An 18,632-nucleotide genomic window follows, 5' to 3' on the forward strand; every position below is an offset into this window, starting at 1 on the left:
CGCATAGAGCACACAATGCCTTACAGTTCAGGACTCCCAAATAATGAGAGGTTAGTCCCTGTTCCTGTAGAGTCTATGTCTTGACACTTGTCAGAACTTGCTCGTGAGTGTATATTGTGTGCTGAGAGCTTTGAATTCACTAAGACAGTTTGGGCTGAAGCTGGCAGTTCAAATAACTTAACCATGTCATCATAGTCATTATACTATTAATCTTCTTGATCCTTTGCTTCTGTGGTGATGTGTCATTGATGCAATGTTAATATAACCCACAGACCGATTACAATGATTCTTATAACAAAAAAAAAAACTTTTTCACACCACGCCCTTTGTATTTTGTTGCCGAAGGAGAAAATGTGTGCTTTGGTGACATTTGCTGGTACGCTAACATGCATGCAACTGAGCTCTCTCGTTACTCCCCCTCCCCCCAAACCATCATCTGTTAACCATGAGTTTAACAAGCTAAAATTGTGTGGCTAAATTTAAGGACAGTAGAATGGACTCAACTTTTATATAAAAAGAGCCCATCGTATTTAGTCTTTTATGTTATGAAATGATAAATGTAAAATGCTGTATTACTTTAAATACATTGATCAACATGCTTAACATTATATTACGAAAATGATACATTATTATGGGATGAAAAAAGTAAAATCTTTAGGCAGAGCCAAGTTGGTTGGTGAATCCCCTGTACTTAACCGCTAGTTAAATATAGAATAGTCAGTTTTCTCTCCTGGTCCTTTGTCCGTAAACCCAGACCGTGCTGCAACATTCTGTAACGCACATGTAGCTATAACCCACATCTATTGTCTGTTTCATTTTCTTGTATATTTATAATATGCTGAAGCTCAAATGGCTATTTTTGTTCTTGTTTCTCTCCACCATTTTGGTAAACACACAACCAAATAAAGTTGCCAATCCATCTTCTAAGTTCTTCCCAATGGTAGCTGTATTCACTGTCTTAGGTAAGCAATTGTATTCTTTCTTCTTAAATTATACAATAATTTTGAAAAAAAAAACAGATTTGAGTAATGAATGAGAATTGATTTTTTTCCTCATATGAAAGCTACAAAATTTAGGACACCCAAATCTTGTGGTGGGACCAATTTCTACACCTGCTATGGGCTTCAGATGCCTAAAATAGCTGTGCAGAGCATCTGTATTTACACTGAGCCTGTAGATCATAGGTTTTGACTGGCAGACTATCCAGTTACAATGCTCCCATATAGACCCTCTTCTGTTGTGACAACAGGCAATGCTTGTAAATCTGATTCATGTCACTACGTTAGCACACAATCATCACCTGTAATTAAAGCAAACCAATGCAATACAAAACTAAATTTATATATATACTGTATATATATATATATATATATATATATATATATATATATATATATAGGGGCGGCATGGTGGTGCAGTGGTTAGCACTGTTGCCTCACATCTCTGGGACCCAGGCTCAAGTCTCCACGTGGGTTACATGTATGTGGAGTTTGCATGTTCTCCCCATGTTGTCGTGGGGATTCCTCCAGGTACTCCGGTTTCCCCCCACAGTCCAAAAACATGCTGAGGCTAATTGGAGTTGCTAAATTGCCCCTAGGTGTGCATGTGTGAGTGAATGGTGAGTGTGCCCTGCGATGGGCTGGCCCCCCATCCTGGGTTGTTCCCTGCCTCGTGCCCATTGCTTCCGGGATAGGCTCCGGACCCCCCGCGACCCAGTAGGATAAGTGGTTTGGAAAATGGATGGATGGATAGCGAGGCAGCCACCGTGGTGGCTCACAGACATCTGCATTCCCAAGGCATAGTTAAGGATGAAGGTGAAGGGCCACCCAAAGTGCTGATACCATATAGACCAAGATCTCAGCCTCCTCCATAATCCTCAGAGACTAGCCAGGGCAGCGAGTGGTAAGTAGCCTGTTCCTCCCCTATAACTATGGGGGCCAAGATTTGGGTTGAGTCCTGGCCACTGTTCCTTCTTGCTGGTCCACTGAAACACAGTGAGGTATGCCAGTCAATGTCAGTCTCAGTTATGACCTTATTAAGAAACAGGTGAGCAGCATCCTCTGGTTTCTCTCCAGTCCTGAGAAAGGGATGCACTGAAGATGTTGAGAGATCTTGCCCAAACTACTAATAGTTTCTTGGTCCCATCTTAGGGATATCTGCACTAGTTGCTGCAGCACACCAACTATTCAGGTACCTTCTGGATCATGGGTGAGGTCCTGCAGGTTGGCGTTTCCTCCTACCCACATCTACCGCTAGTGTGGTAGATAAGGAGATACAGGAGACAAGGGTGCAGACAAATAGCCCTTGAAGAGCAAGGTTTATTTAGAAAAAAATATACAAAAGGGTCAGTCAGATGGAGGCTGTAAGATTCATATTTGTAGACAGGGCATGGATAGCTGGTTTTCCTTCTCCTGTCTCTTGACCTCCTTTCCATCATGGCCTTTTTAAGCCTTTCTAGGAAACCAAGACCATAAAACTTATTGCCACCCTATTGCCCAACAATGAGGAAACTGTTACCCTGCGTGGTGCTGATCACCCCCGACTGGTGTGCAATAGATTTCCTGTGGACCGTTGTATCAAAATGATTTTGGAATGTATTTTCTTTTTCAATGTTTATTTTCATTAATTAATTCAATAATTAGAGGAACATATAGGAACTTGCCTAGGGTATCCCCTGTTTTGTGCCCTGTAAGAATATATTCCAGCTCACCAAGACTGTGCTGTATAAACTAAACTAAAGTGTTCAATTTATGAAAAATAGACATTTTTGTTATTTTCATCAGTTATATATCTTTGTTCAGTAAGGTACCATCCATCCATTTTCCAAACCGCTTATCCTACTGGGTTGCGGGGGGTCCGGAGCCTATCCCAGAAGCAATGGGCACAAGGCAGGGAACAACCCTGGATGGGGGGCCAGCCCATTGCAGGGCACACTCACACACCATTCACACACACATGCACTCCTATGGGCAATTTAGCAAGTCCAATTAGCCTCAGCATGTCTTTGGACTGTGGGGGGAAACCAGAGTACCCGGAGGAAACCCCACGATGACATTGGGAGAACATGCAAACTCCACACACATGTGACCCAGGTGGAGACTCGAATCCGGGTCCCAGAGGTGCGAGGCAACAGTGCTAACCACTGTACCCCCATGCCACCCACAGCAAAGGTACCATTTAGTCATAATTAACTGTGATAAATTTAGATTCACTAGAAATATAGCAACAATAAACCTGGCCATTTCATAGCATTGGTAGACAGCAAAATTGCATTGTTTGTTATGTGTATTTAATGCTGGATTTAATTGTTTATGGGAATGATGTTATCGCTTTCATCTAAGGATCCCCTTTATTTGCAGGATAAAGCTTACATGCTTTCATTTATTGACATATTGATGTATAGTCTTTTTGACAAGAATGTGGCCCCAGGGTCTAATAGCCCACCCTGGGGGACCCCCCATCCCATTCTCCTGTTGTTCAGGACACCTTTACGTGTCACTAGCACATTCCTCCCACACCTTTATGAGCCAGTGAAGCCCTGGTGATGAAAGCACGTCCCATTCACCCCACGCTCATGGTAGGGGGGGCACCTTCAGCTCATTGTATAAGTGCATGTTATATTTAAGAAGAGCAGATTAACAGAGGTGTAGAAGACACACCACCTATCTCACACGTCTATCAGCAGAGATTAAAAGGTAAAACAATTAAAAAAACAGGGTACTCTTACTTTAATTGTTAAATCACCTTTATTATGCCTGTAGAACACCTCTACTGTACAGCACCACAATGAAGGAAAAACATAACAGGATTAAATTATTAAAGTATAAAGAAATTTTAAAGTGCATTTTTCTGTTTCTTAAGTTTCTTTTTATGCTACTAAAGTTTGTTTCAATAACTTTTACCATTTTAATAATTAAATTGATTTTTATAAATGTTAAAATCGTTTAGGTGTGCTTTAATGCATTGACTTACTCAGGCCCGGGGACTTCTACTAACGAGGGGCCCCAACAAAAATTTTCAGTGTTGTTATTTAGCAATTGAGCTAATGACCGACTACTGAAGCCCCCAGGGTGAAAATGGGTGGGGCATGATTTGAAAAGTCAAATAGCACAAGGGCTTCTGACCACATTAATGTGTCTCTGAACGAGTTACAATCCTTTCACCATGGTTCCTGAAGCTGAGCACTACCTAAATGGACCAGGTGGAACGTGGTCTGCAGGGAAAGAACACCAAATGAATGCCAGTTATGTGACACCCTTCAGTGCATGAGCAAGTCACGTGTTTCCATTGAGAACATCCTGTTAAGAGATACACAAGGCTCAAATGACGTGGACTAGGAGAAAAATACAAGGCAAGTTTGCTGTATGCAAAGGTAATATAGTATACATATCTCTGTGCACTGATCACATTCTTTCAATTACCTAATATGTAAAAATGCCAAAAGTAATGCAGACCATTGTTAGCATTCTCGTTACTTATCCAGACTAATCATGTTGTTCTTTTTTTGCCTCATTGGCCATAAAAATTGTGTCCTGTTTAAAAGCATTTCACTGGGCTTGCTGACATTACTGTCTGTGTCACAGGACAGTCGCCGTAGGTTAAATACATCCAACTTCCGGAAAACTCGTAGTTACAAATGAACTGCCTTAATGTCTATTAAATTAAAAAAATTGGGTTAAATACAATGTTTCATAATAACGAACACATGCAATACTTCGTTACATTTGTGGAAACACTGACTGGCTTCAGAGGTTCACCAGCTGATGGTCTAGTACATAGCACCATATGTGGTTACTTTTCTCGTTACTGTGTAATTATTATTCTTATAATGTACTGTATTATTATTATGTATAAATTTGATTTAAAGACAGACTTAGGGATCTGATGTCATTTGTAACGTGGGGACTGCCTGTACCTGAGGACTGGAGACACATTGTTAGTAAACATGCTTAAACGAAAACTTTATTATTTCACTGCATTCACGGCAGATTTTTCTACATCATAAACCCCAGTGCCTGCTTCTGAAAAACCTTGCGCATTTTGAAGAGAGAGGATAAATGTTGCATGACTGGTCCCTGAGGTGCTGAATATACATGTCTAAACCAGAGAAAACAGACATGCAACTGATGAAATTATGTTTCAGATGATTTATGGATGGGGGGAGGCGGGGGGGGGGGGGGGGGTAAGCAAAGAACACCCCCCAACTCATTTTCCATTCCTCATAATCTCTAATTACAGTCTTTTATTTATTCTCATCCTTACCTCATTCATTAATCGTTTCCTATTTTTGTCCTTATTGTAGGGTATTTGAATGGATCGGAATCCAGGAATTTACAGTTTGGTACATATTAGACATTGTGTGGGTTAACTCTTACCTGTACAAATGTTTCCACGTTGCAACATGCCAGCAGTTTGGCTTAGTAGCCTACTTGTATTCTCTGGCTCGGTTCATGTATTTAATAGAGCGACCTGAGCATCAGCGTCTCTTAGGTAAGTGTGGGGTTTGTGCTGAGAACCTGGTGTCCAGCAAATTCAGCTGATTAATACACCCAAGTTATTAATGTAAAATAAGCTAATTTCGCAGGAGCAAACTATAGTTGTCTTTGAATTCCCTGAACTTCATGTGCAACTAGGATCCATAAGGACATGGATTATAATTCACTGCACATCAGAATGATTATAGCTAAGTTAGGTCTTAAGCAGGTATAATATGTAAAATATGTCACTCACCTGTTCAGACTGCTGCTCAGGTACAGTGATTTATATTTATTTACTTGGTTTATACTTTTATCCAAAGAAGCTATTTTTTTTGCCAGTTTTCACAGTGTGGTATTTTATTGGCGCATTCAGTACTTTGTTCAAGGATATTACTGCAGGGCTTTTTCTGGGCCACCTGTCACCCTCTTACACTTATATTTATTGAACAATAAATTCATTAGGTCCCTTAAAAAGTATTAGGTCTGTTAGCTCATGATGGTGTTTGTTAGCTACCAATTTGTAATCAAACATTAACTAATCAAAGCCTTCAATGCTGTACTTTCAGATAATAATACTGTACTTAGCTAAATGTTTGATTAACCAGGTACCAAATGAAAAGGCATGGCAGGGGTCCAGCAACAGCAGCGCAAAACAGAATGGCTGCCATAAATCAAGGGCTACCATTTGGATCCAGGTGCATGCAGGTGTGCGTATTGAGCGACCCATGAAATATGAGCTTGTTAACACAGTGGCAGGAGGATCAGGGCCATCTCAGACCAACACAGGTATTGAACACCAAATTCTTTGGGAATGACTCAAGGCGGTTTTAGGAGAAACGTCTCACTGAGGTTAACCGGCACCTTGATCGCCCGTAGAATTTAGGTCATTAATGTTAAAGAAAGACACTTCTGTTTTATGATCCAGTGGGTTTGCGGTCATGCCAGCGTAGCACACACTTGAAAAGTACGGGGCTGGAACCCTAACATAATGCCTTATGCTTCTCATATTTGTATTTAACTAACAATCGTTAATACAAAGTATAATTTTGCTACTGGGAATGGAATTTCTCTGCAGCATTCCAAATAGTGGGCTTTTTTGGTTCTTTTTAGCAGTCTTTTTGATTTTTTTCCCCCTGGAATTCTATAATTAACACTTAACTGATGGATATCCCACCTTCTATTGGAAGCCACATTGCATGTTCAGATGCACAGTGGTGTTGTCCAGACAACGCATCACAGAAGAGTAAATGAAGCAGATACCAAAGCTTTCTATCACCCGATTGCAAACGATTCTACACTTTAGCCAAAAGGTTTCCATGACACCCTTGGCTCAGTGCTTTAAAGCACAAACACCTCTATATGCTTCACCAATCAACTTCTCACCCTCCCAAGTGTTTAATTATCCTAAACCTTTCAAGCATCAACAACAACGCTTATGAAGCTGTTTTTCAGATCTTTGAATGTGTTAAAGTGAGGACATATGATTAATGATGTCTTTTGAAGTTAGGTTGTTTTTAGTCTGTATAGGTCTGTAATTTTTGTGATAGTCAAGATCTCAAAATGACACTATAGCATTTTACATCCAACATTCAAAACAACTTCAAGGGAGGATGACGTTATAAGATAATTGTGTTTCCTTTTTTGTGGTGGAGATGGATGCTATAGAATGCAGTAGGTATATTAAACAAATATAGCTATTATTGTTCTGAAACAAATCCAAAGAATGATGCATTAGCAGTTTGGGGATTACCTCAGTGTTATTTTAGACTTTAATCTGATAAATCCTCTACCCCCAAAAGCCACCTACAAAACTGACTGTAGCACTGTGATTTATAGTCAATGTATGGCAGTACATTGGCCTGATCAGCTGATATGGTTGAACCTCAGATCATTACCTTTGACAGTGTTGCCCCAACAATATACTGACTGAAGACAACCTATGTCATCCAAATCTATTTCTGTGTCAGACAGCGTGATGAGTTTCACGTCAATCAATGCAAAACAGAGTGTTAAGCCAAAAAGGCAGCAGGCATATTCCTGTTCATGTATTGGATAAATGAAGCAGGTTGTACACATCTACTCTATTTTCCACTGAAATAACAGATACTTAATAACGCACTGGCCAAATGGACATCGACCAGTATTTTAGCATCTACCAGGCTTTGTCAACGGAGTCAGACAGAAAGAGGTATGAACAGGACAAATATACATCATGCAGCCATATAAATTAAACAGTCATACAAAAATAGCTTCTAGCAAAATACTCTATATTCTTTCAACAAGTATTTTCCACACAAGGGAAAAATTGCTGAGAATATTGTTATTGCTACGGGTTAAAAATATTTGTTAGAATTGTCAATGTGGCATCAAAAACAATTAAAGTTTATATTTTTGTTTTTCAATCACAGCTTCTCACTTTGACTAACCAGCAAGAATCATTTCCAACTAATTACTGTACGCATTTTCAACTCTGACAACTTTTTATAGCGTATAATGATTCCAGAGTATTTTTCAGTAGCTGGGTAAAGCTTCATGGTGCCACTTTTCATATTCGTATAAAAAATATGCACTCATGAACATCAGTAGGCAACACAAAAAGGCTCGTGGGAGTTTTACTTACAGAAAATTTTTCTGAGGGCAGAATGAAAAAATGATTGGCTCAGATAGATAACCAATCAGACTGTAGAGGTGGTGGGTCTAAGCAATTAGAGGCAGACCCAAGTCATCTGATTAGTTGCTTGGACCCACCTCCTCCACAATCTGATTGGTTATCTCATTGAACCAATCATTTTTCGCTCTGCCCTCAGAACTTTTTTTCGTAAATGAAACTTCCACAAAAAGGCAACTGGAAATGCTTTACATCATCCCAGGAAATGTATCAGTAGTCTGTGTCCCCTTAAAGAAATGTATCAGTAGTTTTTTCATTAAATATATTAATATTATTTTATCTATATAAAATGTTAAATATCACTATATAAACCAGGGCAAAAAAGAGAAAGTTCAGAACTTCTGTTCCATTGTACCACATGTGAAGGTATGCTCCTGTACCACTGTTGTAGATAGGCCATTGTACCGGTGTAAGTGCTAAGAATGTCTTTACAAACTGACAGCGATGGTTGGGGCTGGATGGGTTTCCCACTTATCACAGTCTTTGTCAACAACAGCATGGTCAGCAATGCCCCTGGTGCTGACCAGAGGGAATCCAGTCTTCCAACAAGCTGTAAGGCATGCTTTCTGGGATAATTCCATGTTGTTAGCTTCTGTTCTCCCCATATTTTGATATCATATTCCTTGTGAAACCTCAGTGCTGTTTCCTTTTATGTACCCACAGCAGAGTCGCTCTTCCATGGCAGCAAAATCTGAAGGGGAGCCATCACCAAATGCAGATCAGGCCAAAAAACTCCAAACAAGCAAAAGTCTATTCCCTCTCATTCCACGTATGTCTTGCATTGCAAGATAGCAAACGAAAACCCTAACACACATGCTTCACTTGCATGTATAAACCTCTGTCCTCTCACTGCAGGTGTTGCACTTCACATAGCAGCACCAGAGGAACTTACAGTTGCACTGCCAGACACGTGAGTACTGGTGTGTATTGTAGCCACGGCCGCAACACATCAAGTCGCAGCTGCCAGGCTGATGCACTGTTCTGTTGCATGCCCGGCCACGTGTGCCCACGCTGCCTGTCGCCGGGTCTTCCTCGCAGTAGTTGGGAGACTTATCTATGTAGACCAGGTCCGTGACAAGCGGCTTGCGGTACGAGTTGGGCTTCTTGACCTTGAGAAAAGGCCGCCTCTTGTGATTGATGACCACAGGCTCCACATGTACTGCTATGTTATACTTGTCCTTCAGGATGTGGCCCAGCTCACGGAACTTGGGTAACGTGGTCCAGCAGGTTCTGGTCGTGCAGGACCCCGACACTCCATGACATTTGCACTCCTGCTGCATGTTCTTCTCTAGGATCTGAAAATATTGGTAACATAATTACCACTATGGAAGCATTCGACATAGGTTACATAGATTAAAGAGGGAGTCCATGCACCTAAGCAACAGATCTAAGTTCTAATCTGTGCAGCGTGTAAAGACCAATGAGGGCTATAGTGTAACATATTAGGCAAACAATTAGTTCTGTTAAATTGCATTTGATTTCTGATTTGGGAACAGGCTTTGGTAGTTTCTAAAGGAAAATTTTCCAGAAGTTTATAGACAGCCAGTAACAAACAGCTTAGATCATATTAGCCTACTATACAAAAAATTATAGCTGCTGTCATAACATGAAAACAGTACATCCTTGATCACAGCTTCCTAGACTTGGGAAGTAACGACTGGAATAGTTTTACAGGCTGAGACAGGGCCCTTTGCTCATTCCAGGCAAGTAACACAGCAGTTTTTCAATTCATTGTGCAAGGACACAGTTGGTTTCACACTCTCAGTAAAAAGAAAAAAGATAACAGCTGAACAACCAATACATACACACAGAAATGTTTATTTACTCCTCTCACTTTACTTCAATACCAATAAACTGATAAAACTCAAAAACTGGTTTCCAAAACAATTTGGCCCATTTCTTATTAAGGAAAAAGAAAACTGATTGAAAATGTCCTCTGGAAAATATGTAGAGATACACAGCCCAAACAGCGGGCAGACGGCATTAGCTAGCATCCCGTGACGTGAGACGACTCCATACTCTGCGATGACACATCGCCTTGCTATGGAAAGTCAAGCAACAGGAGTTTGGTGGTTTTGACTAAATGGATGTGAGAAATAGAAGGAGAATAGATGCAGGCGGGCTGCCCAGGACAAGAGCCCCTGTGCACTGAGGGCACAGCATCAGCTTTCAGTTTTTCATGGTGCCACACTGAGCAAAAGAGGTAAATCCTGTACAACATACTTTTCACCTTATCGTTCTGGGAATACTTGAACACATCGCACAGAAATTAGAGTATGGCTGCAAGTAAGCGGCAAGTCTGTTTGTAAAAATCTAAAAAAAAAAAAACACCCTAAAATATGAAATTCAGTACAAGTCAATACAGAAAATACAGTTAAAAATGCTTATGCAACATATTTCTTTATAAATAATGCTGCAAGATAAGTATTGATGTCTCCCTCATTTTAAAGATTCTGCATTTGCCTTAACTGATACTGAAAATGGCTAAGCTAGTCAGGGTGATACATACTGGTGAAGACTTGCACTCTGCCTGTGTTTTAGCTGTAGGGTAAATGCTTTCCCAGGCATTGTAAGCATGTGGATTGATGAGAGCGTGAAGCTCTTTTTAACTCTCTCATTCACTCTTTTATTTATTGTTGTTCTTGTCTTTATTTGAAGTGGTGGATTGAAAGCCTTTGGTCTTCCTGGATGGACAAGTGATAAACACTGTAATCTATTTGTTTCACTTGCCACATACCATAACAGAGATGGTATTTAAATTTACAAAATTATTTAATTATTAAATGTAGTCCTAATAAAATCATCTCACTGCTAACTTCGTACAGATCTAGAAAACTATATAACTGTTTAGTTGCCATAAAGAAGAACAGATGAGAATTTTCGGTGATGCTGTTATTAGCATGCATGTGAAATACTTTTTATGCTTGGGACGTTCTAGCAATCGAGGCATTTCTCACAGACAAGTCTTGCCTTTGGCTTAATGGAATATTTATTGTGTGATTCTGGTCAAAACAAAAGCAACACCATCTTCTGGGTTTGATAATACTACATTAACTTCATTCACAGTAAGCTCCTGCAAAGAAGTTTGATAAGAACATAAGAACATAAGAAATTTACAAACGAGAGGAGCCCATTCGGCCCATCAAGGTCGTTTGGGGAGAACTTAACCAATAGCTCAGAGTTGTTAAAATCTTATCTAGCTCTGATTTAAAGGAACCGAGGGTTTTAGCTTGCGCTACACTAGCAGGAAGACTATTCCATACTCTAACTACACGCTGTGTAAAGAAGTGTTTTCTGAAATTCAGTTTAAAATGTTCTCCTGTGTACATGGTCCTCGCAGTGGACGGCCGTCACTGACAGCAGGCGGTATCGCGAGTCTTGCCCTTGCAGACGCAGCCGGAAGCGCACTTGCTGCAGCCGGCTGGACAACAGGCACAACAACTTTTCTTACATGACGTACATTTGCAGTCCTTACACTTGCACAGTCCATAAAGCTGTGGTCTAACGTGAATAGTCAGAGCAGCACAGTACATAAGGCTGGGGTGTACCCTGCACAGTCAGAGCAGGACAGTCCATAAGGCTGGGGTGTACCCTGGACAGTCAGTGCAGCACAGTCCATAAGGCTGGGGTGTACCCTGGACAGTCAGAGCAGCACAGTCCATAAGGCTGGGGTGTACCCTGGACAGAATGTCCATGCATCACAGGAAAAAGACACACAGTCAAAGACAAAGATGGCAATTTAATGAGCCCAAATACTCTAACTTTGTGTATTTGCATTACAAGGGAAAGCTTGAATCGCAAGGGGAGAACCTGCAAAACCTTGATGTTAGCACTCAAGATGACCAGAGATCATTTTCTACAAAACAAAAAGCAAAGCAACTTGCCTCCAATTCTTCTACAGATAGTAGGCAAGAGGGAAATTAAAGGTGATCTTGGGCAAGAATTCTATTTTACCATTACATAAACATGGTTATAAATATTTATAAAAAGGCATAACATATTATAGCTATATATATTATTTATTATGAATGCTTTATGAAGCACTCATCTATAATGCCTTACAGATACCTTTATAATACAGTAAATCATCCTTAATTTTTATACTGACCATTATAATGAATTATTAAGATATCTATAGTGCATTATAGATGACAGCTTTAAGGAAAGTGTTACCATTTATATTTAACAAAAAACATGAGTTACCCAACATCAGAATCTTATTATTAGTACAACCCCAAATTTTGGACAGCTGTTATAAATTATCAGCAGCTGACATATTGTTAATTTGTTTATTAATGACTAAGTTTGCACAATGAATTGTCAGAGTGAGCCAGGAATCCCAGGAAACACAGGGCACAGGGAGGGGACACCCCAAACGGGGTGCCGGCCCACCATAGGACAGACACTCACACAATTAAACGAGAGGAGCAAGTTACAGATGCCAAATTAATGAAACAATATCAGCAAGAATTAACACAATAAACGAGGTATAATGCAAATTTCCATTGGAATGTCCATCTGTCACCTTCCCTTTTCACTTAAGCCACCAAATAAAAATTACTTCAGTGCTGGTATTCACATCCATCAGCAGCTGTGACTGAAACATCTGACAACCATTTTATCCCTCGCTCAGCTCAATGTCATCAGCCTGATTAGCATAAAACCTGTGTTGTGGGCAGTGGCTGTCAAAACAGAAGGCCCTTTAACAAAGAGAGGAACAATATGGGTGTAAGATGAATGCAATTAATGCTGTGGGGCATCTGAGGCATCCAGAGAAGGTGGCACATATTGAACGTTGAAGAGTTGCCATGGTGAATGGCTTGGCCAAACCCAAGTGGAACCTTTCAGCGAGGCTGGGACCATGCAGGTCCGATGAATCGGCTCTCTGTGGTGCAAGAGAGGCACTGGTGTGAGCTGAAACAGCACTACAGTCTCCTGCCTACTGCTGCAGCCTCACCCAGGCTTTCAATCGCCCCGCTTTTTGTCTTCGGCCAAGAGGAGCAGACTGTCTGGAGTCAGTGGAGCACCCTCCTGGCAGCCCCAGCTACGTGGCAGCATTGGCACACTCATGCTAACTAAGCCCAGTTTGTGCTGTTGATGCAAAGGCGAGGTGTCAGTAGCACTTCAGACCCCCTGCATGTTTCTCACTAGGGCTGCTGAACACTGAGATACACTTAAATTGACTTGAAGTTTGTGTATGGGGCCTAATAGCAGCTACATAAGGGCTTTGCCTTTTTCAGTATCCCCATGTTTCTCTGGACACCATCTCTGTTGCATCTCATTAATGAGGTTACCTCCCTGTAAGTGCAGAATAGCTAATCAGTTACCAGCTGGCTAATCAGATCCTTGGCTGCTTAGACATCTCTTCTTAGACTAGTGTTTTCTTCTGCAACAAATATTTTTTTGGGGGTGGGTTTCTTTGGAGATTTTAGGCTTGGGCAAAGCTTTCATGCAGGTATAATGTTGCCACATGTAATGATTAATCATACCAAACTCTGCCAATAATCTCCACGTGGAAACAATGCCACCATGCGAATGGAATGTGCATACCAGAGTGCACCTACCTTGCGTCCGACCTCATTGTTGTGCAGATTCATCAGCGCCCTGGGATTCTTCTTAACCTCCCTGGCGTCCACAAACACCTTAGAGAAGTCCAGGCCAAAACGGATATCTGCCGAGCAGCCACCCCATCTCCAGCCTTCTTCCTGGTCATAGAAGCCTTGTTTCTCTTGGTCACAGTCACACTCGCTCAGGTTGCCCTGTGCGCAGGCGGCAGTGATGGCATGGGCCACCCCGGCGGAGATGATGGCGTAAGTGAATGCTGCCTCCTTGCTACCTGGACCAGGGAAGACATTTTCACTGGAATCAGATCCAGTATTTCACTGCCGTATTGAAGTGTTACTTGTCCCTATATGTTTGCAAGGAAAACCATCAGTATCACTAGATACTGTGTTAGTTTAACACTAAAGAGATAATGTCCCTTCATGATATAAATAAAGCACTAATTACACAGTGAATGAGGCCCACAAGGGTCACAAGGGCTCAAAAACAAAGACAACAATAAAATCACAATCAATTTTCTTCTTAAGTGTAGCAAAAAGTCTGAAGATGGGCCACTGTAACAGGAAGGAAAGGTCAGTCTGCCCAGCGAGTACAATGAACGAATAAAGTGTTTATTTAAGAGACAATACAATGGGAAAGGATAGAGGATTTGTATGTAGACTGCAGGCTGGGCATTGTCCCAGCCTCTGTCACATGTGGACGACACCCTTTGGAGATGACTGCAGTTGGCAGAGCCCCAATCATTTTTCACTAAAATGATTGTTTCTAAGTCATGAGAGTGTTTGTTATTTTTTGCGACTCCACTGAAAAGTCAGCACCCCCCCCTAGTGCCCCACACCTCCTAGTGTAGTTAACGTTTATGGCCACCAGGAGGTCTCCCAAACATAAATACGTGATTTGGGTCACGGTAAACACCATTGCGGCCTGAAGGAATCGCAGAATCATTACAACCATGCTACATATGGATGCAATATGGGTACTGCAATAATACTGCTGTGAGATAATACTATAACAGAGGTGGATTCTTTGTGACATCGGCATTGTAAAATATGCTAGCATGAGATGTAACCAGGTATTATTATTATGGGCAATGTTATCTAAACCTATATTTTATTATTTGTTTAATAGATTAATCATCCATGATTACCATATTTGATGAGACGAAAAAGAGGATGTGTCTGGGAATCAAAATATTAATGAGTTTTTGCATTCACAGGTCAATCAGGTAGCACTTCTCTCATGAATATTAATGAGTTTCCGTTCCCCCCTGTAAAATGAAAATTTGTGTCTGGTGAAACCTGGACATATGGTAACCTTACAGCTAACTCTGGATTTACAATCTATACACAATTAATTCTATACACAATTAATCACTGTTCCCACCAAAAATAAAATTTAGTGTCAAGGTGCCAATAGTTTCCAGATGGTGACGTCACTCGTGAGCAGTGGACCAGTTATTCATATGCATATTGTTTAATTTTTAAACAAAGTTTCAGTAGCAAAGGGATAACAACAGATAGGTAAACAGCGCACAAAATTGTACTTAATCAGCAGGCAAAGGCCTAACAAGCAGTGTAATGCTACATTTAAGATTTAGAATAAATAATATATAGGTTTAGTATGTTTGTCATTTCATGCTATCTTTGTTTTTAATTTTCATTTTATATGTAGGAAGTCACCTCACAAGTAACAAATCCAATTTTCTTGTTGCATTTATTTCACAGGTTTTGAAAAAGAGCACATTTACCTATCTGCTGTTATCCCTTTGCTACTGAAACTTTGTTTAAAAATTAAACAATATGCATATGAATAACTGGTCCACTGCTCACGAGTGACGTCACCATCTGGAAACTATTGGCACCTTGACACTAAATTTTATTTTTGGTGGGAACAGTGATTAATTGTGTATAGAATTAATTGTGTATAGATTGTAAATCCAGAGTTAGCTGTAAGGTTACCATATGTCCAGGTTTCACCAGACACAAATTTTTTTACAATCTTAGGGAAATAAATTAAATTAATTTAATTTGCATTCTTCTTATAAATACTTGGTCCAGAAAGTCACACTTAACAAAACTTTTTTTTTAAAAAGCTACCAACAACTTTAAAACCTAAGTGCATCCAAATACATGATAAATATACATTTTTATTAAGTATTAAAAGATAGCTAAACTTTAGAGTAACTGAGAAAAAAATGATTCACAGATTTGTGAACAACGGGTCTTTTAAATAATACCAACTTCAACACACAAGGTTCAAAAACTGTAATCCCATCTTGTCAGCCTTCCTCATATTTCCCAAATTGTTTATTTCCTGGTAATTTAAATAAGGGTAATCTTTCTGGGAGATTAGGAACATTAAGAAAGGGCAGGGTGGCTAAAGTTTAACATGTTTCAATCACGTAAACTCTTCTCAATATCTCATCATATAGATGTTTCTTACATTTCTATTACCAATTAATAAAGATAAAAAGTCTGGTATTTATAGATAATGGATGTCACACATAAATCAAGACAAGAAAAGTAAACGAAGCTTATTTTGCTTTTAAATGCTTTGCACAGAAATATGACTACGTCTAACACATACAAATATATTTAGCTAATCACCTCTGTAGTTCTTATCTTCTTAAAGCTGCAATTGCAAACAATGCCATTCAGCTCACATCTTCTTTTTGGACAGTGGCTAATCCAGTTGTCACGCTTGTCCATGGCACACTGACTAGGCAGCAGCATTAGAGTAATCACTACTCCGCGTGAAGTGACTGTCTTTGTCTAGTTGTCTTCTCTGTCACTTAAAACACATAATGAACTGCTTTATCCAATAGAGGTTTCATTAGCAAGCCAATGCTGAGAGCGGCAGAAAAAAAGATCTCAGAAAGATAGGTTCTCCCCATCCCTTTTGATTTTGATTGATTGAAACAAAAAGTGAGTTTACCCTTTACAGAATGATTAGTACTGTCTCTTGAACTTGGTTTGGATCCTGAGAAAATGCCATGGGAAAGTGAAGAAGCATGTTAAGTGTGAAATCGTGTTTGTGTTCAGGGGAATCTGGTCAATTGAGCATTTTATATCACTTCAGCCAATTCCCAGACATGAAAAGCCAATGGTTCCTCTTTCTTTTCTCACCATCCAGTGGACCTGCAGAAAACATCTTAGACTCACAGTCATCTATTTACTGTTGATGACTCAATTTTTATGAACAACTATTTTTTTTCCAGAATAATTAGATTTGGACATAGTTTTCTCAAAATACTGAACGTCATGTGATTTTTTTAGGCTACCAACAAATTATTCTAGAAAATATCTGCAAAAATGTTAATAAGCCTACGTTATTTACTGTATGTGTGTTTCCAGATAACTGTTTATGAATACAGCTGTGTTTTAGAAGTAATTTGATGACCTCACTATAAAAACGCTGGTCATTAGAGTAAGTAACTGTTACTGGGAATATGCAATTTCCTTTGGTTTGAATGGTTTGAATATGTAGTCCAATAAATGCAATTCAACGACAATTAATATTCATAATTAAAAATTTAGTTGAGTGAGTGATCCGACATTCGGTAGATATTTGTAGTGGCAGTCCCACAGCAAGAGAACAACTACAGCGAGTATATTTGGACGATGTTTGATTTATATATGAGTCTAACGGTGTTTCACTGCCTTCCATGCGTGAAGGTCAATAGCTGAACCGATCTGTAACATACCCACTTTCAATTCTCTTCCGAAGGCAGTTCTTTCTCCAAGCGCGGAGCAGTTCCAACGTCCGCTCCTGAACTGAAACTGGCATTCGTTGATGCCCATCTGGATCCCTTCGCCGATGATAATGACAGCGTCGGGCCGGGTTTGACAGATAATCCGCTGTCGAGGAGCCAAACCGGGAATCTTGTTACAAATTATAGTCGCTCCAAGCGCGACCACTGATGAGAAGCCCCTGAAAGGTAGTCAAAAGGAAAAGCGATATTTCCGGGGCCTTCCGAAAGAAATACTACGTAAAGGTCCGTAATTACGAACCTTCCAGTAATGGAATAGCCTACTTTCCTAATTTATGTTATATTATGGGCGGCCGTTATCCTGGACCTCAATTTATACAACGTACGTATGTGTGTGTATAGCTGTGTGTAGCCATATATATAAATGTGTGTGTATATATATATATATATATATATATATATATATATATATATATATATATATATATATATATATATATATATATATATACACACACACATACGAAAACGTGCCTGCAATATCTCCCTTAATTCATAAATTACACTGCAAGTGGTGAGCATCGCGGTCCTTTATATTTTACATGACATGAAACGCACAAAGTCAAAGTTTTATTTAATGTTGTCCCCAAACCGTTGTCATTTGAAGCTTTTGTCATTGATGCTATGCTTCGTTTACATCGAATGGAATATATGTATGAACATCCCGAGACGAGATACTCACCCAATTTTTAAATAAACAATCCCCAGACAAAGTAATATGTGAACAATCCATCGCCGCGTTTTCTTGGTCATGGTGTCTGATCTCCTGTTATGACTGCTTCAATGCCCCAGAAAGGTACTGGGAGTCCTGGGAGTCCTGGATCTGTTCAGTATCAGGAGTCGCGATCAATGCTCATACAGTAATATGCAAGCTTATTGGATGTTGAAGATTCCTTTATGCAGGTTGTCGTAGCGATTTCCCCAGTATTGTCTTCTGACCTGTGATTATTGTTATTATTAGTAGTAGTAGTAGTAGCAGTAGTAGTGGTAGTAGTAGTAATACACAAACAGTAGTATTAACGAAAGCAGAAGTAGCAGTATCGTTTTTCTGGGTTTCTAAGCTGTCTTGTAAATGTTACAGGTAAAATAAGAGTTGACAACGCAGTATCTTGCGCTTCTGTATTCATGGTGCTGTTTTCCCTCCGTCGGTTCTATA

At 39.9% G+C, this 18,632-nt stretch overlaps 1 protein-coding gene across 2 annotated transcripts; it reads right to left on the minus strand.

The window, feature by feature from the left end:
- Positions 1 to 5,816: 5,816 nt before the first annotated feature.
- Positions 5,817 to 18,632, minus strand: LOC125744388 (protein Wnt-7a). 2 transcript variants are annotated; one of them, XM_049016137.1, is made up of 4 exons: positions 18,159 to 18,632; positions 17,411 to 17,564; positions 13,710 to 13,981; positions 5,817 to 9,440 (listed from the first exon to the last, which is right to left on the minus strand). In XM_049016137.1, exons 1-4 carry the CDS (start codon positions 18,207 to 18,209, stop codon positions 8,964 to 8,966), a joined length of 954 nt encoding a protein of 317 aa, XP_048872094.1. In that variant the 5' UTR covers positions 18,210 to 18,632; the 3' UTR covers positions 5,817 to 8,963. The 2 variants fall into 2 exon arrangements, with proteins under 2 accessions (XP_048872094.1, XP_048872093.1); XM_049016136.1 differs by having other exon boundaries at positions 17,411 to 17,637; positions 18,159 to 18,631.

This window comes from Brienomyrus brachyistius, chromosome 6 (assembly GCF_023856365.1).
Source record: "Brienomyrus brachyistius isolate T26 chromosome 6, BBRACH_0.4, whole genome shotgun sequence".
NCBI classification, from domain to species: Eukaryota; Metazoa; Chordata; class Actinopteri; order Osteoglossiformes; family Mormyridae; genus Brienomyrus; species Brienomyrus brachyistius.